Below are 26,964 nucleotides of genomic sequence, written 5' to 3'. Positions count from 1 at the left end.
AGTGTAACAACCCGACCCCCTTAGGACTCAAGTTAGGCCATTACTAAATGCATGCATACGACACTCTTTATAGTGAAATAAATGCTAAATAAATAAGTTAAACTCAAAAGACTTTCATTAAATTCAAATATTAAAAACAGCCAATAGGATACCCATAAATCATAAATGATAATAAATAGGTCTGAAAACAAATCTTAATAGTAAGTTTCAAACATCAAATTGAAAGTTGAAAAAAAAAACATGGAAAGAAATCTAAATATCATGAGCGGAAGCATAAAACTGGTTCCAGTGGCTCGATCACGGATTCCACTTGTCAATCGTTGGTGCATCTCTACCTTTACCTAAAACAACAACATGAGAAAGAATGAGTATAAAATACTCAGTAAGTAACCTCACTACTAGGGTCAAGCTAAGCATCTATGTCCTCTAGTGGAACATATACACTTCTCTAGTCCTCAGGGGACACATACATATATGAAAAGCTGATTTTTATCCTACTGTACTTAAGTATGCCCACTACCTCTAGTAAGTCCCGTATGACCCACAACCTCTGGTAAATCCCGAAGGAAAGCACCTCTAGTGAATCCCGAAGGAAACACAGCCTCTGGTGAATCTCGAAGGAAACATAACCTTTGGTGAATCCCGAAAGGAACACAACCTCTGGTGAATCCCGAAGGATAACACCACCTCTAGTAGATACCGAAGGAAACAAAACCTCTAGTGGATCCTGAAGGAAACACAACCTCTGATAAATCTTGAAAGAAACACAACATCTGGTGAATCCTGAAGGAAACACAACCTCCGATGAATCCTGAAGGATAACACCACCTTTAGTAAATCCCGAAGGAAACACAACCTTTGGTGGATCCCGAAGGAAACCACCACCTCTAGTAAATCCTGAAGAAAACAAAACCTCTGGTGAATCCCGAAGAAAACAAAACCTCTGGTGAATCCCGAAGGAAACAAAACCTCTGGTGAATCCCGAAGGAAACAAAACCTCTGATGAATCTCGAAGGAAATACAATATCTAGTGGGCATCTAACTAATCCGTGAGGATACCATCACAATCTCAACATCATAAGTATCACATGGTTGTATAACATACATATACACCTCAACATCATGGCTCTACAACATACATATACATCTCGTCATCTTAGTCTCATAACATACATATACATCTCATCATCCCTAGATTCAGTAGGATCTCCAAGAATAATAATATACTCAAATTATGCTAGCATTCAAACATCTCTATGTGCATCTAGTCTTTTAAATCCTCTTGTCAGCAAGGGATACATAAACATCAAACCATCAATATATCCTCAGTAAATCATAATTATCAATAACCGACTCTAGTCCTTTCAAACCTCACTCTATGAAGGCATACATGAATATCATGTTAACTAATGATCCTCTATAAATCATAATTATCAATAATTAACTCTAGTCCTTTCAAACCTTAGTCAATGAAGACATACACGAATATCATGTTAACTAATGATCCTCTATAAATCATAATTATCATTGCCTGACATTAGGACAGTTCTAGTAGTAAAATTACTTACCTTGAATTGCACGACGAAATTATCCAAAGTAATTTCTCCCGCCTTAGACAAGACCCAAGATTTAACCTAAGGACAACATAATTTTAACATCAACCTTTACCAACACTTTCGAACCAAAATCCACTCCTCTACTCCATAACGCTTACCCAAACGTCTAAAGAAACGGCCTCGAACGAGTTGGGCAACAAACCAAAATTCTCGAAACTTGATTCTAACATCAAGACATCAGGGACAAGCCAAATCTTAAACCGAAATTCAATAGTTTTCGGAACCTCCAAGAAACCATAAAAAGTAGCACAATCTTACCTAAGGCCCAAAATTATGGCGACTGGCCACGAGTTCCAGTTGCGGTGATGGGCTGAATAAGAGATTGTCGGTCGGGCATGACGAGCGGAGCGAGACGGCTGGAGTGGCGGTGTGCTTCGACAGAGACGGCGAAGACTGACAGCCCGCACAGTGAGGCGGGATCGCGCGGCTGGGGTTGGAGAGATCTGGGCAGCGACTTCGGTGGTTGGTCGATGAGCGCGAACGGACGAACCAGTCAGCGATTGGATCTCGCAAGGACAGACAAGTGGCGAAGGTCTCTTGCCCGACGCGACTAGGTAGACGAAATGGTGCGGACGTGAGCGGTTGGGTGTTACGACTGTGCGGACGCGGGCGGCTATGTTCTTTCAGAGGCGCGGCGCGTGGCAAACGTTCGACTTCCGATCTGGGTGGCGACTAAGGTCTCGACTGGAGGGAAAACACAAGGGGGAGGGGGTTTCAGCAGAAGAAGAAAAGGGAAGGGATGAGAAAATAAAATAAAAATTAAAAAAATATATTTATTTTATTTTACGTTATTTTATTTCCTCCCTTCAACACTTATTCTTTTTTTTTTTTTCCAACAATTTTCAATTCAAAACTCAACCACTTTTCCCCAAAATGATTTCAATTTTTGACAATAACTCTAAAATTAATTCAGGTGACAAAAGTCCAAATTTCACCATTTTCTCTGATTAAACAATTAAATTGAAACATCCCTTTATTAGTAATTACAACTCAGTAATTCAATTAAATTTCTAAAATTCTAAAAATGTTCTCGAATATTATAAAATACTGAAATTACATTACGAACAAAATTCAGGATGTTACAAAAAGTTTTTTTTTTTTTAATGTCAAATGAATTAATTTTAGAACTTAGAAGGAAAAGTGAGAAAGTAAGCAACAAGTGATAAAGAACCAAAGCTAGAAAGTGAACAAGAATGTGAGATAGAAGTAGAACAAGAACAAGAGAGAAAGTGAACTAGGACTCGAATTAGAGCAAGAAAAGAACAAAATCATCTGACTTTTTTTTTGTAACGCCAGCAAAAGATTAGAAAATCTTGTTTTAAAATAGTCGATCAAATTTCATTTTTCTATAAAATAGGAGATCATTCGTATAAAAATCTCCTAAAGTTTCAGATTTTTTTTTTGTTTATCTATGTTTCCTTTTTTGTTTTCCTCTTCCAATTTATGAACGACATTTTTTGCAAATTAAGTTCATAATCATGTAATTTTAAAAACAAAGGACTCATATAAAGTATTTTCAAAAAGTATATAACATAACTAAAGAAATTCGGTGAATGTTATGACATAAGTTGAAACTAATTTAAGTTCATGGTTTAAAATTGGACAAAGAATGTAAGCCAAATGAAATTTTGTACCAATAATAGTTGGAATTCAATTTTAAGGTAGGTGACACTACTAATGAAATGTCTTCTTATCGAACTAAAACTAATATGATTATGTTTTTTGCCTGGTCAACTAGAATGTTATATGAGATATATGTTGATAAAACATGACTTTTTACGTGGTCTATTATGATTTTTTTTTTTTTTTTGTTAAGCATGACGGGAGCTTATATGGATCTATGTGAGATCTCATGCATGTATATGGACCGACAGATTTAGTATAGGTACTGTATGCTCTCTCTATATATATCCGATAGTATCAATACCATTAGCTAACTTAGTGGTAAATTTATCTTCCAGTCCTCTCTAGAGTTGGGAATTACACACTAATCCCCACCAAAGGAAGTAATCTACATTTTAAAATTTCTTTTTGTTTATTTTTATAAAGTTTTAACTTCAATGAATCTTTAACTTTTTTATTTATTCTTCAACTTTTTTTACTTCTTCTTCAACTTCTTCTCCTAGTTTGTGAGGTAAGTTTTTTTAAATTTATTTTTCATATTCTTTTAATTTGTTATTTTATTTATTTGCATTTTGTTTTAATATTTCAAAACATTCTTTTTTTTTTGTTTTAATTCTTTTAATTTCTTCTTCAACTTCTTCTACTAGTTTTTGAGGTAAATTTTATAATTTATTTTACTTCTTCTTTTTAAGTTTGTTATTTTATTTATATGCATTTGGTTTTCATATTTCAAATAATTGTCTCTTTTTTTTAGTTTCTTTATTTTATATTTATTTTATTAATTTTTAAAATAATTTATGGACCTTAAATAAACATCTTAAACTCTATTTGTTAGGTTGTTTACATCATGATATTGTTGTTATATTGTCAATTTTTTCTTATGAATTGTTGGGTTGTTTAAGTCAGTAAATTTATGAATTTTTAGAACTACTCATTTATAAATTATTTTTCTTGAATCATAAAGCTCCCCGTCAATAATTTTTTTGGATTTGCCACTGTGTGTATGCATTACATGAGATTATGAATTTAGACATATGTATTCTCATTTCCTTCTCATACGATTGCATGAAATTGATGCAAGTCTAGTAGCTTTCAACTATATAAAACTGATGTGCTTAGACTTTATGTGTTTGTTATTGATATGTACCCGTACATGAAATTGATGCAAACCTAAAGGGTTTAATGTATATAAAATTGACAACAAACACATTTGTATAAAATTGATGCACGTCTTAGAGGATGGAAACAAAGTGAAAACGAGGATGGCAAAACTTAAGGACCCACGAGTTAGAAAAAAATCAACTCGTGTTTGTAGTGATTACATAATCCGATCCTAATAGTGAGATAACCTACTGAAATGACATGCATGTAGTAATGAACTCAGTTAGAAGTTTTGGTATATTTTTGTTATTATTTGTTTATAGGGACAGTTGCAAATATAGACATTAGACCCAAAATATTAACAGTAAAAAAAATTACAAATATGAATAAATTTAAATAGTCTATAATAGACCATATTATTGGTAGTGATCTACCATATCACTGGTAAAAGTATATCAACGATAAACTTAATATATTTGTAATTTTTTAAAATAATATTATACACTTGATTATTATTCCTAAAAATGTTACCAATTACAATTACCCTTAATAAGGTAAAAAAGGAAAATTTTTCACCCTATTCCTAAATCTTTATGACGCCCCAAGCCTTCAAGTACGTCCGTTTGGGTCTAAAATTTCAATCAAAAGTTATTGATTTAAGTTCGGCTTGATATGCCTTTGTTGAAGAAGGAAAATTTTAGGATTTAGGAAATAAACTTAGCCTCCATTATGGTTCCTCCTTACCTAATAATGAAATTTGTAATGTAACAAATTTTCAACCTAATGGGAGAGATTAGGGGTGGAAATGGTTCAGTTTGGTGGTCAACCGAACCGAACAATATTTTTTAATATGTGAAATCGAATCAAATCGATTTATTTTTTTTAATTAAAAAAGGGTTCGATTTGGTTCGATTTTAAATTCGGTTTTGTTCTTTAAATTAAAAATGGTTCGATTTTAAATTCGTTTTTACTTTTTTTTTTAATATATATATAAATAAATATATATATATTAGTTAAAAACGGTTCGGTTCGGTTTCAAATTCGGTTTTCAAAATTGAAACCGAACCGAACCGGATTAATTCGGTTTCAAAATTTCTTCAAACTGAATCAAACTATATTTTTCGGTTTCATTGAGTTTTCGGTTCGGTTTATGTGGTTTGAATGGCCACCCCTAACCAAAACCACCCTTTTAACTATCTCTATGTACCAACTAAGATGCTCCAAAAATTTCAACAGCATCATGACTAACTATAATATGAAAAACAACTCATTTACATTAACACCTGATAAACATTATAACTAAAACTCTTGCAAAAATACTTAAACATTCAACTTAATTTAATCACTAAGGACAAATTAGTTTCAAATCAACACTAACACATTCAACAGCAAATCCCAACATGAAGTTAAAGTAAAGACTAATAACAATACAATGAATTAACAGTAAAGCTCACAACACTAAACCCAACAACAAAAGGTCAAGCAAAATGAACTTAACCTAATAGAAGCAACCAAACTAGTTCAAACTTCAAATCAATTAAGAGAATTAAAGAATCGCCTAATGATCAATCTTTCTCAACAATAAAAAATCATATCATTATCGCAGGGTTACATGAACAACATTAACACTGCATTTTTAGACTACGTAACAACTAACGAGCATCAAGCTTTTAAGTCATAAATGTACAAACAACTACACAACATCGTAGCACACAACAAATAGACTAAACACGTAGAACTCTACTTACCTAAGTGTCTTAAAAGCACTCCTAAACTATTCGACATGCTCTTGATACAATAAGAATAAGGTCTTAGAATTAGAATTTAGTTTGTCTTAAATCACCAATTAACCTAAAAGCTTAAGTTGATGGGTGAAGGTAAATTTAATTATATGTTATCTAATACCACCTTTCACTTGTGGACTTGAAATATGAAGAAGACCCAACTACTGAAAATGAATATTAATCGAGGAGGAAATATTAATGTATGGGCTTGAACACAAGACCTCCCTAAACCACTTGCTTTGAAGGGGTGAGCATTGGTTTGTCGGAGTCGGTTTTTCGATCAAACCATCACTAAACCGACTATGGTCGATTTAGTAAATATTCAAACTAATATTGATCATCGAGGAGTAAAAGTCAGTCGGTTTGGTCAATTTTGTTCTTTAATTTTTTTAAAAAAATTTGCTAATTTGGAATTTTCCCAAACCGAAACTGACCAACCAACTTCGATCCAATCCGTCAACTCGGTTTTTCAGTCTATCATGCTCATCTCTAGCTCTGATACCATCTTAAATCACCAATTGATCCAAAAGCTTAAACTGATGGATGAAGGTAAATTTAATTATATATCATCAAAACCTTAATCAAAGTTCCAAAAAGGAGTCAAAGGGATTCTCTTGCCCAAAAATGGCCTTAATACACCTTTAAAACTTGTCCAAACACTCCAAAAAATGGTCTAAAACTACAAAACAAGATAGCCCTAGGGATTAGCAAGGTCGAACGAGTTTGAAACAAGTCTGATTCTACACTCAGAATATTTCAAATTGTTAGAACCCAATCTAAAACACTTTAATCTAGTTTGAAATCAATTTAGAGTATTCTTACCACTGAATCTACCTAAAAGAACTTGCAACCTTATTCATATTATTTGATGTATATAAATCCGTTTATGTTCCGTTAAAGTTGTTGGCCTTCAATTGGGCTTTTGGGTTCGACTCACGTCTTTTTCTCTTAAATGGAAGAACTCTGATACAACTATCTCCATAATGATATGATATTGTCCACTATGGGCATAACCCTCATGGCTTTGCTTTCGTTTTCACCCTAAAAGGCCTTATATCAATAGAGATAGTCATTCTCACTAATATACCCATGATCTTTCTCTTATCTAACCAATGTGAGACTTTGGTCACATTCCCAACAATCTCATCACGATTCGCCTTAATTCTATCAACTATGTCATGTGGAAATTTCAATTTACCTCAATTTTGAAAGCACACAAGCTATATGGATTCGTTCATGGTTCAAATCCAGTTCAGTCGAACACAATTATGTATGAAACTTCATCATTGACCTCTGAAAATTCATTATTGACGATTCATGCTGCTAATCCTTATTAGGTTGTATGTCCTAAAACTCACCGTTTATAAAGTTAAACATTTTCTATTATCAATAAAGATACCATTCAATTGTTATTGAATTTGTAAATTGCACTTATAAAAACTAAATCCAAAAAACTAAGATCCATGGCTATTATATGAATACTTGAACTTTATGTGGAGACATAAAGATGGATCAAGTTCGAGTAAATAGCCAAAACGATCTATAGTATACGAATAAGGTTGTATGTCTTATTCTGATAACACTATTAGATGTGTCACTCTGTAGTTGTTACAATTTTGTTGTAAAGTGCTACAAACGAAATGATTCTGATTTATTCATGTATTGACATGAGGAGTGGGGGCGTCCTATGCAATGAGTTTGTGTAAGATCGGACCAAGAAATAAGCCACTCTTACTTTATAACGTTGTTTACTGTTTAAGACTGACTATTTCGCATAGATGATCTAGGTAACTCAATCTTAGTCTTGAGCTAACTATGAACTCCTGTTTATTCAAGATCATCCTTAGATTTGCATAGGTGAGAGTTGGCTCAATATCGCCGACTCAATAAGCCTTCCATTTCAAGCGTAAGATCGGGTAGATAGCTGGGGATATAGGGTGCAAGATAGAGTTCACGTCTACCTAATTTAGGGATAGGAAAAAGGTTGTTCTCTTAAGTGCTAAATTCAGGTCTTGGACAAGGAGCCCCACCCCCTCATTGGCCCGAGAGGGATCCAGTTTAGTGATTGGATCACAAACCAATTGTTTTGGAACTTAAGGAGCAAGATGTAATTTCGAGGGTAAAACAACATTTGACCCCACACAAATATATCTACAGTGAGAAGAGTGCAACTATTGAGCTATACTAGTGTGACTCGGTAGTTAACGAATATTGATTAATTTGGTCTAAAGATTTCTAGTCAATTAATCTCAAATTATTGGTGCTCATGATTTGTAGGTCCATAAGTCCCTCTACTAGCCCGTAAAACATGAACACCTTAAATTAGTAAATTGAATGAATTTGAAACGATTTCAATTTGAAGTGTTCAAATTGATTTTCAATTTGAAATGTTCAAATTACAATTATGATTTGAATAATTATATCCGATATAATTGACGTTTAATTTATCGAAATTAAATGAAATTGAAGAGTTTATAATATTTAAATATTGATTTAAATATTAATTACATGAACATGATTCATGTTTAAAATTAGGTGTTTGATTAATTTAATATTTGATATTAAATTATTGTTTAATTAATTAAAGTCAAATTAATTTTCATTTTTTTATTCAATTTGAGAAATTAAATTTTGATTTTTAAATTTAATTAATTTTGAATTAATTAAAAAATTAAAATGAAATTGGAAGTGGAGAAATCCAATTTTCTTCAAAATGAAGTGTGTTCGTCAAAATTCAAACACCTAGCATCTTTGTAAGTGGCATTTGAGGTGGCTTTGAGCTGAACCTTCAGTCTTTGCAGGTATGAGTTGCATAAAATCTCAGAATTTCTGACATTGAAAAAAAAAAGAGGTTTTTCTGAAATTTGAAGAAATTTCTGCAGAAAATCCGTCTGTCTCAAACCCTTTAAATTACCTCACTCAAATTCACTTCAATCTTAAATTCCACCACTCAAATTCAAATTCAAGGCTAAGAATAGTAGAGAAGATCTCTTGTGGTTCACTGAAAATTTGAAGTTGAGAATTTGTGAGGAGCAGCTAGGAAATGTTCTTGAAACCCTTTTATGAAAATTTGATTTTGCATGTTTTTAAAATTCAAATTAAATGTAATTAGAGTGTTTATTGATTATGATTGCTTCCGTTACATGATTCTCGATCCTATCAATCCGAAAATACACTCATGATTAATGCTACTTTATCTGCAGAAGCTCTAGCTTACATCGTTGGTTGCAATTCGTCAGATCAGGTATGGTCTACTTTGGAAAAATACTATTCCTCTTATTCTCAGACCAATATCGTTAACCTCAAGACCGATGTTCAATCAATTTCGAAGAAGAGCGATGAATCTATTAATTCTTATGTCAAAAGAATCAAAGAAATCAAAGATAAACTAGCAAATGTCTCAATTGCCGTTAACGATGCTCTCAACGGTCTTCTGGAGGAATATAATATTTTTCGAACATCGATGAGTAGTCGATCACAATCCGTATATTTCTTTGAACATGAAGATCTTACTATTCGACCTACTGTCATATATGCAACCAATGGACCTATAAATGGTAATTCTGCTGGAAATTCTGGATCGAATCATTCTATTAATAGTAATTAAAACGCTTCTAGAGGCAGAGGTCATGGAAGAGGTAACTCTGGGAAAGGACGATCAAATTTTGGATCTCCTTCAAACTCCGGTCGAGGAAGAGGTTTTCCTTCTACCTTAAATGATAATCGCATAATTTGTCAAGTCTGTTCTCGACCTGGTCATTCCGCACTAGACTGCTACAACAAGATGAATTATCACTTTCAAGGGAGACACCTTTTGGCTCAACTCGCAGCAATGGTAGCTAATATCAACAGTCAGTATCTCAATACACATACCTCTCACGGCTCTTCCTGGCTAACTCACTCTAGTTGCAATGCACATATAACACAATAATTTGACATTTCTTATATTTTAAATAAGTTGGCTTATTTTCCTATATTTGAAAACATTTCTCAATTAAAATTAAAATTACTAATATATTGAACTTAATTAATTAAAATAATTAAATATTAAATTATAATTAATATAACATTCATTAAATATACTAATTGGTCAATTATAATTATTCATTTTTCAAATATTTATAGTTAAAATTAGATTTAAATCCTATTTTCGTCATTGAACTTTGAATCTTGTTTTATCTTAGTCTATAAACTTTCAAAATCATCTGTTTTAGTCCCTAAACTTTTAAAAAGTGTTTATTTTGGTCCCTACTATAAAAAATATGTTAACTATTTAAAGATGAAATCTATGTAAGGATGAAATTGCATTTAGCATGGGTTGAGCAAGATGAATGTGAAATAAAATATCAACAATCAACGTGCCAAAATAGTTAATGGCCAAATTGAGATCTCTTATAGAAAATCGCTTTACTATCTAAGTCAAAATTGAAACCATAGATTTTTTTTTTCATGACTAACTTATTTGGCAGCCTAATCATAAAAAATACAAAGTTAACTCACAATTAGGTTTAAGAGTTAACAGAATCTTAATAGTAAGGACTAAAATGAGCACTTTTTAAAAGTTCAAGAACTAAAATGAACATTTTGAAATTTTAGGGACCAAAATAGAACAAGATTCAGAGTTCAAGAATCAAAATAAGATTTAAACCTTATTTAATTAAATGTAAGAGAATAAATTAAATTTAGTCTTAATTTAGTATTATATAATATATTGTTATATTGATTAATTTTTTAATCACCTAATATATCAATAAATAAATATTTTTAGAGAATTTTCACATATAGAAAAAATGTTAAACTATTTATAAAAATAGTAAAAAAAAAAAAAAACACTGATATATATTGATAAACTTCAATCAACTTCTATCAATGATAGACTTGTATCAATTTCTATCACTGATAGTATCAATGATAGACTTGTATCAATTTCTATCACTGATAGTATCAATGATAGACTTCTATTAGTTTCTATCACAATTAGATCTTGATAAACTTTTATCATCCTCTATTAATGATAGACTTCTATCAATTTCGATTAGTGATAGATATTGATAGATTTCTATCCACGTCTATCAGTGATATACTTGTATCAGTTCCTATCACTAGTAGATGTTAATAGACTTCTATCAGCGTCTATCTGTGATTGACATTGATAATAATGTCTATCACAACTATCTAAAAGCAACAAAATTTTCAATAACAATGTCCAGTGTATGTATCATAAACTATCTAAATGCAAACAAACTAGCAACAACTAGCAACAACAAAATGATTAGTTATTGGTAGACAATTAATAGTAGTCTATCAGTATCAGTGATAGAACACTATCATTATCTATCACAGATAGATAGTGATAGACAATGATAGTGTTCTATCACTTGGTCTTCCATTGTCTATAATTATCATTTTAATTACTATTTTGGAACTAGCAACAAAATTACCAAAAATTATTATCTCTTGGTCTATAATCTAGCCTTTCATTATCTATCATTGTCATTTTAATTAACATTTTTGAACTAGCAACACAACAATAAATAGAGAAAAAGAAGATCTATAGTTGAAGAAGTCGGAAGATGAAGAAGAAAAAGAAGTTGGAAGATGAAGAAGAAGGAGCCGGAAAATGAAGAAGGAAAAAATAATTAAAATTTTCTAGAATAGGTGCGTTTAGTCACTGAAGTTTCAAATTAAAAAATCTCTTTCATTGATAGAAGTATTTAAATTAACGGAAGTGTCCCAGTAGATATTTTATTTGCTAAGGTGGGTTAGTAATTGGGTTTATATTTAAAGAATTTTCAAACAAAAAGGAAATAAAAACCCAATTGGAGCCCTAATAAGAAGTAAGAAGGCGAAACAAACTCTCTCTATTCTCATTCCAATTCCATGCTTTGTTCACACACGCTGTCATGGCCTAGAGTCCAGGCATCCACATGCTTAAAAACCTCAAACAACAAATTATCATCCAAATTCACTAATCCAACCTTGTCCAAAGGGTCTCTTCCTCTGGTTCTTTGCACTGGGTTTCTTCCCCATCTCCATATGAAACAACTTTCTTCATCTCCAAACAAATTGCAAGCCTCCATTTATCTGTCTAATGAAAAGAAATGGTGAAGTTGAAAGACAAGTTTAGAGGACTGGTTGAAAGTTTAGTGGGTGAGTTTTAATTTTGACCATAAAAGATAATAATGATGGAAATAAAACGATATATAGGGAGGGAGGTGAAAGAAAAGAAAAGAAAAGAAAAAATGGTCATAGAATCGAGGGAGAAAAAATAAGGAAGGAATGGAAAATGGGTATGGAGGATTGAGGATGAATAATGGGAAGGAAAAAAACAATAGTTGGGTTTGGAATTGGAATGTGAACACAGAGAACCAACTTCATTCTTTTCATGGGTTTTGTGTTCCTTTTCTTACTTCTTTTTAGGGCTCCAATTGTGCTTTTATTTTTATTTTTCCTTTTTTTTTGTTTCAAAATAATTAAATATAAATCACCTCATTAAATAAGAAATCTATTTGGATAGTTCTGTCAATGAAAGGATCTTTTAAATATGTTATTTAATATTTAGGGACTAAATTGGTTAATTTGAAACACTAAATGTATCTATTCTAGAAAATTCAAGAACTAAAAATATATTTTTCTATCTCCAATTTTCTCACTTTGTTATCTACTTTTTACCAATGGTTTAAAAAATCAAGCAAAACATTTTGAAAACTAAAAAAAGTAACTTTTAAAAACTTGTTAAGTACAATAATTTTCTTCCATTCTTACAATAATTTGCAACTTTCTTAAGTACAATTGTTGAATTATTAGCCGAATTTCAAAAACAAAAACAAATTTTTAAAAGCTACTTTTTCTGGTTTACAAATTTTGGCATAGTTTTTCAAACTATTGGTGAAAAGTAGATAATAAATGAAGAAATTTAGAGGTGAAAGTAGTGTCTATAGGCTTAATTTTAAAAAACAAAAACAAAAAACCAAATGATTATTAAACGGGCCCTAATCTTTCAAATTATAATTCACAAATAAAGAATTCCGATTAATCTAAATTTAATAAACCTATTATAAATATGTTAAATTAGGTGTAAGGTAAATGTCCATTATTAGTGTCCATTGGTCATGTGTCACTTATCTATTACCCCATGTATTGTTCACACCATTAGTGTCCATGTAATCCATCTTCTACTTGCCAAATTGCCTATAAATAGTGACATTTGGTTGGTTTTGAAAGACACACATATTGGTGATCAATCCAAAAAATGGAGAAATCTATTCTTTGTTATTTTATTTAATTTTTGTTATTTGTTTATTTTATATATTTATAAATTATATTATACTTATTATAATATTTATTTATTTATTTTATTATATATTATTATTATATTATATTTTCTCTATATCAGTGTTCTCGTTTTGTGTCATTGTACTCCTCAAATTCACAACACGTTATCAGCATGAGCTCCTATCGGTTTTCTCACTAAAGATAGGTCCTAAAGGTATGTCGGTTTTTCCCTCTTCGTTATAATTAATAAATTTAACGTTATTTTGCATATTTAATATCAAACTTCTAATATAAATACAATATTCGATGATAGTGCTGCCATGACAAATCTCACAAAATTGGAATTTGTCACCTTTGATATTGACGACAGTAGTTATTTGTCATAGATAATTAATGCCGAAATCCACCTGAATGCTATGAATCTTGGAGAGACTATTAAAGAAAGAAATATAACATCCAGTAAGGACAAAGAAAAAGCTATGATTTTCCTTCATCATCATCTCCACGAGGAATTGAAAAGGGAGTATCTTACAATAAAAGATCCTCGTATCTTGTGAAAAAATTTAAAAAAGAGGTATGATTATAAAAAAAAATAGTTATTATTCCTAAAGCTCGTTATGAGTGGATGCACTTGAGGCTACAAGTTTTCAAATTAGTAAGTGACTACAACTCCACATTACTTAAAATCAGTTCGATACTCCTGTTTTGCTGAGATAAAATTATTGATACTGATATGTTAGAGAATACATTTTTTACATTTCTTGTCTTGAATATGCTTCTGCAGCAGCAATATCAAGAAAAATGTTTTAAACAATATTTTATACTAATGTCATGTTTTCTCTGAAGGAACTCGACTGAGGAGAATCTTGAGCGGAAGCGGATCAATCAAATTTCACTAATTATCGAATAAAAAATTTACAGTAAACATACAAACAGATATGCATTTAAATTAAATTACAGCATACTATTCAAGAAAAAGGGTTTCAAGAATTTTATCTTTGAAGACCTTTTTTTTCACGAATCCTCCTTCGAACAGTCAGGTACAACTTGAAGACCTTCTTTAAGAATTTCTCGAACCAAAACCCGGACACAACCACAATGCTACCTTGGTATTCTCGGGATGAGAACCCAGGAGTGGTGGGCTCTGACTATTTTGGTTAGGAGGGAAAAGTCTTAAGGTGGAGGAAGAAGATCGAGAGCTTTCACAGTAGGCAAACTCACAGAACTTTTCTTTAACTTTCTCAATCGTTCAACACACTGACAAAATGTACGGTCGAATAGAAAGAAAAACTATTTTTTTAATTCCTCTTGCCATAAAAAACATAACCACCCACTAAAGTAGGTGGAGAGAAAAGATGGAGAAGGAAGTTGTAACTCCCTTCTTTATTATTAAAATAATAATAATATAATATAAATGAATATGATAACTAGCTTATCATATTATTTTTATATTAAATTATATGTTATATAAAATATAACATAATCAATTTAATAGTTTTAATATTGTATCACATATAAATAAACTATAAATTCTTCTCTATTATATGACATTTTAATATAAATATGATATATATTTAAATTTAACAACTATGAATCATATTCGTATAAATATATTTGAATCTATTCAAATATTTATTTTTCCCATTAAGCTATAATGTATCCAATACATTATGACAATTATATCACATATAATTGAAATAATTTGATTATATCATATATAATTAAAATCCCTCTATTAATTTGAACAATTTAAATTAATCCAAAAAACTTATTCTCAACTAAATTCTTGTGAGCTACCAAAGGGATCTCATGGACCTGTAGCTTGAAGCTCCAATGTGAATAATTAATTAAACTCTTTCATTATATATTATCACCATCCGTTAACTATCGAGCAACTCCACTAAAGACCGATAGTTGCACTCTTCACAGATATAGTTCTGTGTCCATTGGATTAAACCAATCAACAGTACGATGACCCTTCACAAATTGCTCGTAAGTACAGCTAGGCCAAATTACCATTTTGCCATGTAGCTACATCTAACTTCTTAAGTACCACTGATCTCTAATGAACAATAGATCATAGTCCTACTATGACTAAACCTCTTCAGGCCAGGAGAGGATGTGGGCCACATTGTTCAAGACCCGAAATCAACCCTTAAGGGAGCAATTTATCTACTTACCCTTGCCTCGGGGAATAAGTAAATTTCATCTTGTGTAAGCTGTGTTCCCAGCTCCCCAATCAGACGAATCTCCAAAATGGTAGGCATGTTGAGTTGACAATCTGGTCACTCTCACCCATACAAATCAAAGGACCGCCCTCATAGGCAAGAGTTCACAACTCACTCAGGATTCAGGTCATGTTACCTATGGTCATCCTGGTGAAATGTAAGTCTCTATTATAAACGATATTATATAATGAGACTAAACATTTTGTGGTCTAGTCTTATACCAACTTCTTTGTATAGAATATCCTCGCTTGCATGTCTAATACATGAATGATTAGGATCAGATCATTTGTAGCATTTTACAACAATTGTAACACCTACAAAGTGGGCCATACTCGTAGTGTCACTAGGATAAGATACCCAGCCTTATCCATCTACAACAGACCATTTAGGTTATCACTTAAAATGATCCACCCGTATGTTTAAGTTACAATGATAACCTTGGATGTTAGTTAGGTTTGTGGTTAATGCAACTAAAATATCATATATTTTATAGATAATGAATTAAATATCAAATATTTTATTAAATACAAAATGAGTTTTTTCATACAATGTTTACAAACTATAGGACCATACGAGATTTAGGGCATCAACCCCAGCATGGCCAAACAAAATAACGAGTTATTAATGAAAAATCATGAATTTTGACTAATTAGGACAATACCATTCCCTGAAGTGAATGCTGTGAATTTTAATAATAATCGTGGTCGAGATGTGATCGTGGTAGAGGAAGAAATAATTGTTATTTTCGTGGTGGTCGTTATAATCATTCAAATTTCAAAGAACCATACAAAATGATGATCACAAAGGAAAATGTCCACAAGATAAGAGTTCAAAAAGTGTTGAAAATAAATGCTTCCGATGCGAAATGACTAGGTATTAGTCATGTACCTGTCGTACATCAAAGCACTTAGTCGATCTCTATCAAGCATCCTTGAAAGAAAAAGAGAAAAAAAAATGTGGAAGCAGATTTTGCATACCACGATAATGACATATTTGACCCATTCCATATGACAAATTTGGATGTGGCAGATTTCTTTGAATCTCTTGAAGAGAAAATTGGCATAATTGATGGAACACCAAGTGTTTCCTTTGACTTTGAAAATATCTAGACTTATTTTGTTTTTTTTATTCATCTCTTTTTTTTTTTTTTTTTCCTTTTAATAGATGTTAACTTTTGTATATTCCAAATGTTATTTTTCTTATGGTAATTATTTTGATTTAATGAAGAAATCTGGATCATTTTCATATGTTGGGTAACTAAAAAATGAGCAAAGAAGATTTATGTCTGGCAAACAGTGCAACTACACATACAATACTTATAAGTAGAAAATATTTTTCCAAACTGACAATGCTGGAAACAAAAGTCAATACAATATAAGGTTCTACAAATCTAATTGAAGGATTTGGAAAAGCAAATATTATTTTGCCTAGAGGAACAAAATTCACAATTGACAATGCATTTTCTCTAATCAATCAAAGAGAAATCTACTTAGCTTTAAAGATATACGTTTTAGTGGTTATCATATTTAGACGGATAAAAAGAATAATATGAAGTATCTTTATATCATATCTACTATGAAAAATGTATACTGGAAAAGTTGCCTGATTTATCTTCTGGATTATTTTATACTCATATACGAGTAATTGAAACATATGCAATAATGAACTTGAAGTTCATGAATCCAGACATATTTACAATTTGGCATGATAGATTAAATCATCCAAGGTCTACAATGATGAGAAGAATTATTGAGAATTCGAATGAACATCCATTGAAGATCCAAAATATTATTGGATCTTATGAATTATCATGTGATGATTCCTCTTAAGGCAAATTAATCATTAGACCATCACCAATCAAAGTGGGGACGAATCACCTGCATTTTTAGAACGAATTTAACCCACAAAGTGGACCATTTAGATATTTTATGGTATTAATAGACGCATCTAGTAGATGGTCACACGTGTGCTTATCATCAAGTTGAAATCTTGCATTTGCAAGATTACTTGCTCAAATAATTAAGTTAAGAGACCAATTTCCTGATTATACAATTAAGACCATTCGTCTTGATAATGCTGGTGAATCTACATCTCAAGCTTTTGATAATTATTGTATGTCAACTAAGATAACTGTTGAACATCCTGTAGTTCATGTTCATACACAAAATGGTTTAACAGAATCATTTATAAAACGTTTGCAGTTAATTGCTAGACCATTGCTTATAAGAGCTAAACTTCTTATATATGTATGAGGACATGCTATTTTGCATGCAATATCACTTGTACGCATTAAGCTAGTATCTTATCATAAGTACCAGCCATTACTAATAGCTTATGGCCATGAGCCAAATATTTTCCATCTGAGAATTTTTGGATGTGCAGTATATGTTCCAATTGCTCCACCACAATGTACTAAGATGGGTTCTCAAAGGAGTTTAGGAACGGATATGATTCTCCATCGATTATCAAATATCTTGAACCCCTGAGGGGTGATGTATTTACTGCACATTTGCTAATTATCATTTTAATGAGACAAATTTTCCAATATTAGGGAGAGGAATTAAGAAGTTGGAAAAATAAATTATATGGAATGCATTGCTATTGTCTCATTTAGATCCCCGTACAAATCAATGTAAACTTGAAGTTCAAAAGATAATTCATTTGCAAAATATAGCAAATCAATTACAAGATCCATTTATAGATGCAAAGAAAGTAACTAAGTCACATATACCAGTTGCAAATATTCCATCGAGCATTGATATCCCAACACAGTAAGTTGTCACTAATGAGTCTGTAACACGCCAGAAGCGTGGCAGACTAGTGGGTTCCAAAGATAAAAATCCTCAAAAAAAGAAAAATAATTAATAGTCAAGAAGACTTAATTGAAGATGTAAATACCCATGAAAAAATTCATGACATGATAATGAGGAAGGTGGAATACATAAAGATAATAATGAGATTTAAATAAACTATGTCATGATAGGAAAAAGATGGAATCTAATTTATGTAGTTATTGACAACATTTTTGCGTATAATGTTGCTCTTGATATCATATCTGAAATGAGAATCCTGAACCAAAATCTGCCGAAGAATGTCAACAAAGAAAATATTGGCTTTAGGGAAAAGAAGCAATCGAGACAGAATTATCACTTTCAAAATGTCAAACTTTTAGACCAGTAATCGAACACCAGAAGGTATCAAACTTGTGGGATACAAAAAGGTATTTGTGAGAAAAAAATGAAAATAATGAGGTCATAAGATATAAAGTAAGACTAGTTGCACAAGGTTTTTCATAAAGACCTGATATTTATTATAAGGAGACATAGTTTTCGGTGGTAGATGCAATTACACTAAGATATTTAATTGGTCTTATTGTGTATGAAAATCTGGATATGCATCTTATGATGTAGTCACGACATATTTATTTGGTTCTCTTAATAATGATATTTATATGAGAATCCCATAAGGAGTTAAGGTATCTAAAATATATAAAACAAATTTCCAGGAATTGTATTCAATAAAGTTACAGAGATCGCTATATGGATTGAAACAATTAGGACGAATGTGGTACAATCGCCTGAGTGGATATTTATTGAAAGAAGGATATCAAAACAATCCAATATGTCCATGTGTTTTTATTAAAAAAATTATAGTCATGATTTGGTATTATGGCTGTATATGTTGATGACTTAAATATAATTGAGACTCCTGAAGAGCTTTCAAAGACAATAAAATATCTAAAAAATAATTTTAGATGAAAGATATCGGAAAAACAAAATTTTGTCTTGGCTTGCAAATTGAGCATTTAGTAGATCGCCTACATCGTTTATGTCTATCTATGTTGATTATCTCTATAGTGCCAATCCAATCCAAGTCCTTATTTTTTTTTTTTTATTTCTTTTCTCTTATTTTAATATAACTATTATATTTAGAATATTTTTTCTTATTATATTTTGTTAACTTTATCTAGTTAAATATAAACTATATTTATTTTATATATTTTTCTATATATATATATATAAAATAAATTTATTTATTCGATTCAAATTGTTATTTTCATTTGTTTTTTATTCATTAATATTTGTTCATCAGACAACTTATACAGGAAAAGTTTTGAAAAAGATTTTATATGGACAAAGCACATCCATTGAACATTCTAATGGAAGTTCGTCACTAGATGTGAAGAAAGATATATTTCGATCTTGATATGATACTGAAGAACTTTTTTGTACTGAAGTACCATATCTTAGAGCAATTTGTGCACTTATGTATCTTGCTAATAATACAAGACCAAATGTTGTATTTTCAGTATTAGTATGATATAGTTCTTCTCCAACAAAAGGACAATGGAATGGTATTAAGCATATACTCCGTTATCTCTGAGGAATGATCGATTTGAGTTTGTTTTATTCAAATAAATCAAAATTTGATCTAGTTGGTTATGCAAATTCTGAATATTTATCTGATACATACAAAGTTAGATCTCAAACAGGTTATTTGTTCATATGCAGAGGAACTGTTATATCATGGCAATCGGTGAAACAAACCATAGCAGTCACTTCCTTAAATCATTTTGAAATTCTTGCAATTCACGAGGCTAACCAAGAATGTGTATGAATAAGATCAATAGTTCAACACATTCGTATAACATGTGGTTTGTCTTCTAGTAAAAATCTTCTAACAATATTATACAAAGACAATACAACATGCATATCCCAAATCAAAGGATGATATATTAAAGGAGATAGAACAAAACATACTTTGCTGAAACTTTTATACACTCATGATCTTGAAGAAATTGGCAATGTCATTGTACAACAATTTTATTCGAAAGATAACCTGACAGACTTATTTACAAAGGCATTTTCTACTGCAACCTTTGAAAAACTAGTGCACAACATTGGAATGCGGTGACTTAGAGATCTCAAGTGATGTTTCCATGAGGGGGAGTAAGTATACTTTTTAAGAGTATCAAATTATATGAAATATGTACTCTTTTTCCTTCACTAGGATTTTTTTTTCCAACTAGGTTTTTTCTAGTAAGGTTTTAACGAGACATATTTCATATATAATGAACATTTAAGGGGAAGTATTATAAATATGTTAATTTAGGTGTAATATAGATGCTCATTATTAGTGTCCATTAACCATGTGTCACTTATCCATTACCCTATGTGTCACTTATCCATTACCCCATGTATTGTCTATGTGTCTCAAGATTACACACTATTAGTGTCCATGTAATCCATCTTCTACTTGTCAAATTACCTATAAATAGTGGCATTTGGTGAGTTTTGAAAGACACATATTGGTGATCAATCCAAAAAGATTGGAGAAAGTGGAGAAATTCATTATTTGTTATTTTATTTACTTTTTATTATTTTATTTATTTATATATTTTATTAATTTATTTTATTATGTATTACTATTATATTATATTTTCTCCATATTCGTGTTTCCACTGTGCAGTGTTATACTACTCAAATTCACAACCGAACCACGATAGACTTAAATGTATATTTTACTCTAAGAATAGCCTAATTTTGTAACATGAGGCATTACATGCAAAGTACTAAGTCATACTTATACATAAAAACCATATATTTCATATTTCATATTTTATTAGAAATGAAAGAGATTTGAATGGTTAACATTATGTGCAGCAAAGTTTATTGTCAATAAGTGCAGCAAAGTTATTGTCAACAAGTTTGTCTTAAAGCATTCAAACTGTAATTAGAATGAACTTTGAAAATACATCACAAAATTATATTTTAGCAAGCCAAGAAGAATGAACAAGAAATACTTGCAATCACTTAAACTCCCACAAGATTCTTGGTTCAAAACCAGATATGATAGCCAACATGGAGCGGAATTAAATTTAATTTCTATTCTATAATTATATCGACTTGATTATGAGCTATTTGGGACGATGAGTTGAGTTCATATATCGGTATTTGAGGTGTAAAGTTGTGTTGTCTAGGTTAGAAAGTCGTATTTGGGTGTTGAGTTGAGTTCATATGTTAGAAGTTTCTTATCAGTTTTCCTGACATATATAATCTATTTTTATGGTGATTATTTTTGTTGGAAACTTTTTTATTTAATAATTATATATATCTTTTTTTTAATAAATTATGGATTGCATTTTTTGTTTTTGTTTTTTTAATAGAAAAAACACATGTTATGTTCGGGGTTTTGGGAAATGAGGTTCATGGTTTATTTCTAGATCATGCATTTTTTTTTTAAAAAAAATAAGCAACCATTTTATAATTTATGCATGTGACATTTCTAGTTAAGTTGGACAAAATTATATTAGATTCATTGAAACAAAATAAATTTGGATTTATATTGTAAATAGATTATCCTTAAAAGATAACGGTAATATAATTACCCTATTAATGATCATGTTACATGGTTGCCATGGAAAATATGTAATAGATGACCACATTCTCTCGTCCAGTTATATGATGAAAAAACTATATATGATATGGGTCAACAAATGGTTAAGTCCAAAATTACGTAAATGTCAATCCAAATCCTCTATCTAATCGATATGTTTGACGACTTTCTTCTGTCTCCCAAACTTCAGTTCATATTTATCTTTTTGCCACGATATAAACTTCTATTTGGATTTATTTGGAAAAAAATATTTTTCCAAAAATCATTTCCATTTAAATTCTTCTGATAGAAACTGTTTAAAATAAAAAACAATCATGTATTTGACAACTCTCTCTCAAGAGTGATTTTATATATAAGTATGTTTGGATTGTTATATGCTAAAAGTGTTTTTATTAATGTCAAATTACTATAATTGACAACTATAAAATACTATGTAATTATAATTTAAAATAATGGACATCGGAGTTGGTGAAGGTAGCTGCCACGAAGGTGGCTAGAGTTGGCCACTGGTGAAGGTGGTGGCAGGTTGGGCATTAGTGGTGATAAGGGCTAATTGCAAGTTGGTGGATGTTGGAATAAAATATCGGTGACATACAAAATTGGGCCTCCAAACATTGAATTGGTAACTTATAGCAACTCATATATACACCTTCAAGCACCTCTTAGAGAAATTCCACAACTTGGAACCACCCAACCCACCAACCTCTCACCTATCACAAGGATGGTAGTTGGGTTGTAAACCTATCAACACACCTTCAAATTGTCCATGTGATAACATAAGTTGAATGTAATTCGTTTTAAGGTTTTCTACTCCAAAATTACATCATGTCTCCACAAAACTTGAAAGTTGAATTGTAAGGTTAAGATCAAGGGGGTGTTTGGTCCATCAATTTCATAGGATGGTGTTAAACAACTCAACTTCAATAGTAAACAATATTGAAGTTTGCACATTTATTGAGAAAATTCAACTTTGTCTATTTATCTATTTTGCACATTTATTGATAAATTTCATCTTACAACTTTGCATTTCAAGCATAGACTTCCTAACTCCAACATATTAACTTCCGACTTCATAACTCAACTAGTTCCCAAAACACCCCCAAGAGATAAAGTAGTAGACCAAAGATAATCTAGCATCTCCTTAGCAACTCCACACCTCCATCTCATCCTATTATTGATCCCTATATAGACAAGAATGAGATTACCTGATGAGAATGACATTCTACGATGTTGAACCATCCGAACCACCAATCACTCTCTCATCTACCACAAGAACGGCTACTATAAACGTTAGAATAAACACCATATCTTTTTTGATCAATTATCCCCTCTTGTATGAATCTAATAGGATATTAGTAAACTAGAAACAATGATAATCATCAAGAAAGTGACACAAACAATTTTGATGTAGAAAAATATCCTCAATACGAGGAGTAAAAACCACGAACTGAAGTAAAAAAAAAAATCTCTACTATAACCAATAATGGGTTACAACGAGTTTTGCTTAGTCACAACTAGAGATGTGCACAATAAATATCAAGATTAATAATCTCAGCAATAAACAACAACAATAAAGAAAATAAATTAGAAAGGTCTCATTTGAAGTGAAAACCAACTATCCACTGTAATATGACTATAGGTAGCTCCAAAAGAAATCTCCACCATCTAGATCAATTACTTCATGTCACAAACACATCATCAAAATTTAGCTCGATCGGACCATAAATCGACCACCGAAAGGCTAAAAATGCTACTACACGCGTGATTTTCTTTTCTAAATTTTCTATCAAATTCTCTCTCTGTCGTCACTTTCATGTGTGATACACAATTAGATATGTCCAAAAAACTCATGGGGTTGGGGCCCGCAGGGACCCGCCTTGAATGAGGCGGGGAATCCCTGAATATACGGGGAATAGGGCAGAGAATCCCCAAATACATGGGGAATGGGGGAGGGAGTGGGGAATTTTTTTTTTTTTTTCTGTTTGCAATTTGGGGCCGGAGACGAGGAATATATTCCTCGACCCCGATCCCGCCCCGTTTCCTGACCTCATCCTGACTTTTGTATATAAATTATAAATTTATAATATATATNATATATTGTAGATTTTGTTAGGATAATTATGGAGGTTTTAATTATTTAAGTTTAAGACTTTATTACTTTAATTTCTTAGATGTTGTAATATTTAAGATAGAATGTTCTAATTGTTGAATTTTAATTTATAAAAATTATGAGAATTTAGCATTTTAATTATATTTTTTAAATTGAATGTGCATTATTATTTTTGTTACCAAAATTGATAATATTTTATTTAAATGAAAGTTGTATTGGATATGTTTAATGAATTTTTAAAAATATATATTTAATTGAAAAAAATTGTTAGAAAAAATGATGACAGAAAAATTTTCCCCACGGGGAACCCGATCCTTGCGAAATCCCCACCCTGTTCCTCGTGGAAAAATTTATGGGGATGGAGAATGGAATAGGCCTAGGAGGCGGGGACGGGCTTCCCCCTCCCCATCTTGCCCTGTGAACATCTCTATACACAATCAATCGACTGCTGAAGGTTTTCAATATAAAATCTATTTGATCCAAGTTGGGCCTTTAATATGGGCCTCCACTAAATGTGAAATAAAATTTTGGGGTTGATCGCTAAATTTGTAGCTTCCCCAATTAAATAACTTGATATGATATTTTATTTCATTTCATTTAAGAGGCTTATGAATTTTTTGTGGGGAATTATCCATTTAAATGGTTTCATAGTGGAAACTAACTATTCAATTGCATTTTTTTTTTCAAAAAATCATTTCATTGATTTTTTCCACAAAAGGTTAAGCAGGGAATAATTCTCCACGAGAAACCCAACTCCAGGAATTTCTTGCAAAAAAGCTCTATCTCAATCCTCATAAAAGTAAATGGTGAATTTCATAGTAATGGGGAATGAAATGGATGGTAAGGACGAAATGGGGAAGCCAACCCTATCCTTGCCTTATCTCATGGACGTCTCTAAGTTTGTCGATGTCATTTCTCTTATTGTACTCTTGTAGTTGAGAAACCAAGGGGTTTATTCTTTCAGACTCAATGATCTTTGGAATTACATGAAGGTCAAGACCTCTTAAAGACCAAAGTCTAAGTTTTTGTTGATGGTATTCGAGTTTTCTTTCAGCGATTCCTTATTCTTAGTTTTTCTTTTTGTTCTCGAAATTATAATTCTATTACACATGGTCTTACTTGTGATGTTTGAATTACTAACATCCCTGGTGGCTTGTAACATTTGAATTTTTTTTTATAGAAGCACAAAGAAAATAAGAGAACTCTAGAAAATGGAGAGAAAAATAAAATGAAAAAAAAAATCTAGAAATTTTGAGAGGAAGAGAAGGAGAGAAAAATTTAGAAAGATTGAAAGAAATAAAAGAAGGAAAAATTTAGAAAATTGAGAGAAATAGGAAAATAAAGAAAAACCTAGAAAATTGGAGAGGAAAGAAAAATCCACAAGAAATGCTATAGTGATGGATTAAGTTCTATAAATAGAACATAAGGGTCTTTTTAGTGAACAAACGAAGAGATCTCCCAACTTTTCTTTCCATAAGCTCTTCACCGAAATCTTCTTAAAGCATTTTCAAGCCAAGCATAAAGAGAAGTTAGAGCAATCAAAGATGTAATTAGTTTTTCTCTAAACTTATGGTAGTATTGATTGTATTATTGCATTGATACTTTGATGCTACGATTTAGCTAGACTCAAGTTGGGTGCTCATGATTATGTTTGGATGAGTTTTTTTATAAGGAGAATATGAAGGTACGTCCAAATCATAGGAGATGCAGAAGAATGTCGGGACTATTTAAGACTGAATGTGGATGTTGAATCAAGGACATACATCACAGGGAATGCAGAAGGATGTTTTGTGCTAGGGTCGATTAATGTCGAATCTGGATTGTGAATCTTGGACTTGAAACAATATCGTCGTCTAACCTTAAGATATGATGACATTATAATTGGGTAGACACATTGATTTTCATGTCATGTATGCATGCATTTGTGCATTTAGACACTACTCACAAGAGAACTACTTACTAAGTGTTCCATATACTCACCCCACTATATAGATTGTGGAGTTATGAATGTGGCTGAAATGGCATGGCAGGGAAGATTATTTGACAAAGGGACAAAGGGCAAGTCTCTGTATAGACTCTTTTGATAAAGATCTTAATAACCTACCGTGTTAATGTTCTTTTAAGATCTGGTCTAGCATAATATGAAATGTTTGTGCAAAATAGTTTCAAGATTTTACCATTTTAACTCTAAGTTCTCACTAATACTCAATTTTGATTATTTGGATTGACTTTGTATTAATTAATTTAAATGAACTATAATTAAATTAGTTTGACTATTTTTTTTGTTATCATTAGAATTGATTTAAAAGATTATACATCATAATCACTTTATATTAATCGAAAAATTACCATCGAAAACTTTAGAGTAAAAATGTAAAATTCTATAATTTAGAAAAAAATGAAAAAATAAATTAAAATTAAAATATATAATTTAGAGGTAAAAGTAGTATATATAGACTTAATTAAAAAAAATAAAATAAAATGATTACTAAACGTGACGTGAAACATACCAGTGACATTTTTAAGGATAAAAAGTCACATAAAACAGAAGGGCCAGAAGATTTGACCTTCAAACCAAAGTTTTGATATAATATTCATAGTTTAAACAGCATAGTCAAGGGAGTACCATTTTATATAAACCAAAATAGATGACTGTCAAAATATATATATACACCAAAAAAATATTGAATTGCCCATAAAAGCAAATATCATTAAAAAAAACGAACTTATAAAAAAACAATTAAATCCAATCCTAAAAATAAAAAATAAAAAATAAAAAATAATGATGATGACACGTAAGATATACCGAACCATGGGGCCATCCACGCCAT

General features: G+C 31.1%; 1 protein-coding gene across 3 annotated transcripts; it reads right to left on the bottom strand.

The window, feature by feature from the left end:
• Window positions 1-269: 269 nt before the first annotated feature.
• Window positions 270-2,368, bottom strand: LOC120081195. Of its 3 annotated transcripts, none has more exons than XM_039035892.1 (3): window positions 1,715-2,368; window positions 1,569-1,634; window positions 270-811 (listed from the first exon to the last, which is right to left on the bottom strand). In XM_039035892.1, the coding sequence occupies exons 1-3, from the start codon at window positions 1,784-1,786 to the stop codon at window positions 449-451; spliced, it is 501 nt and encodes a 166-aa protein (XP_038891820.1). In that variant the 5' UTR covers window positions 1,787-2,368; the 3' UTR covers window positions 270-448. The 3 variants fall into 3 exon arrangements, 1 of the variants encoding a protein (XP_038891820.1); XR_005482711.1 differs by having other exon boundaries at window positions 281-341; XR_005482710.1 differs by having other exon boundaries at window positions 307-341; window positions 1,569-2,368.
• Window positions 2,369-26,964: the final 24,596 nt, after the last annotated feature.

The sequence above is a fragment of the Benincasa hispida genome, chromosome 7 (genome assembly GCF_009727055.1).
Source record: "Benincasa hispida cultivar B227 chromosome 7, ASM972705v1, whole genome shotgun sequence".
Lineage (NCBI taxonomy): Eukaryota > Viridiplantae > Streptophyta > Magnoliopsida > Cucurbitales > Cucurbitaceae > Benincasa > Benincasa hispida.
This window is presented reverse-complemented; position numbering and strand designations above follow the sequence as displayed.

Excerpts from the sequence above, each read along its gene's own strand:
- LOC120081195 (XM_039035892.1), bottom strand. The coding sequence starts at position 1,786 with ATGTTAGAATCAAGTTTCGAGAATTTTGGTTTGTTGCCCAACTCGTTC. Across the intron at positions 1,635-1,714 it reads CCGTTTCTTTAGACGTTTGG|GTTAAATCTTGGGTCTTGTC; the intron begins GTAAGCGTTATG and ends TGTTGTCCTTAG. Across the intron at positions 812-1,568 it reads ATTTCGTCGTGCAATTCAAG|GATTCATCGGAGGTTGTGTT; the intron begins GTAAGTAATTTT and ends GTTATCCTTCAG.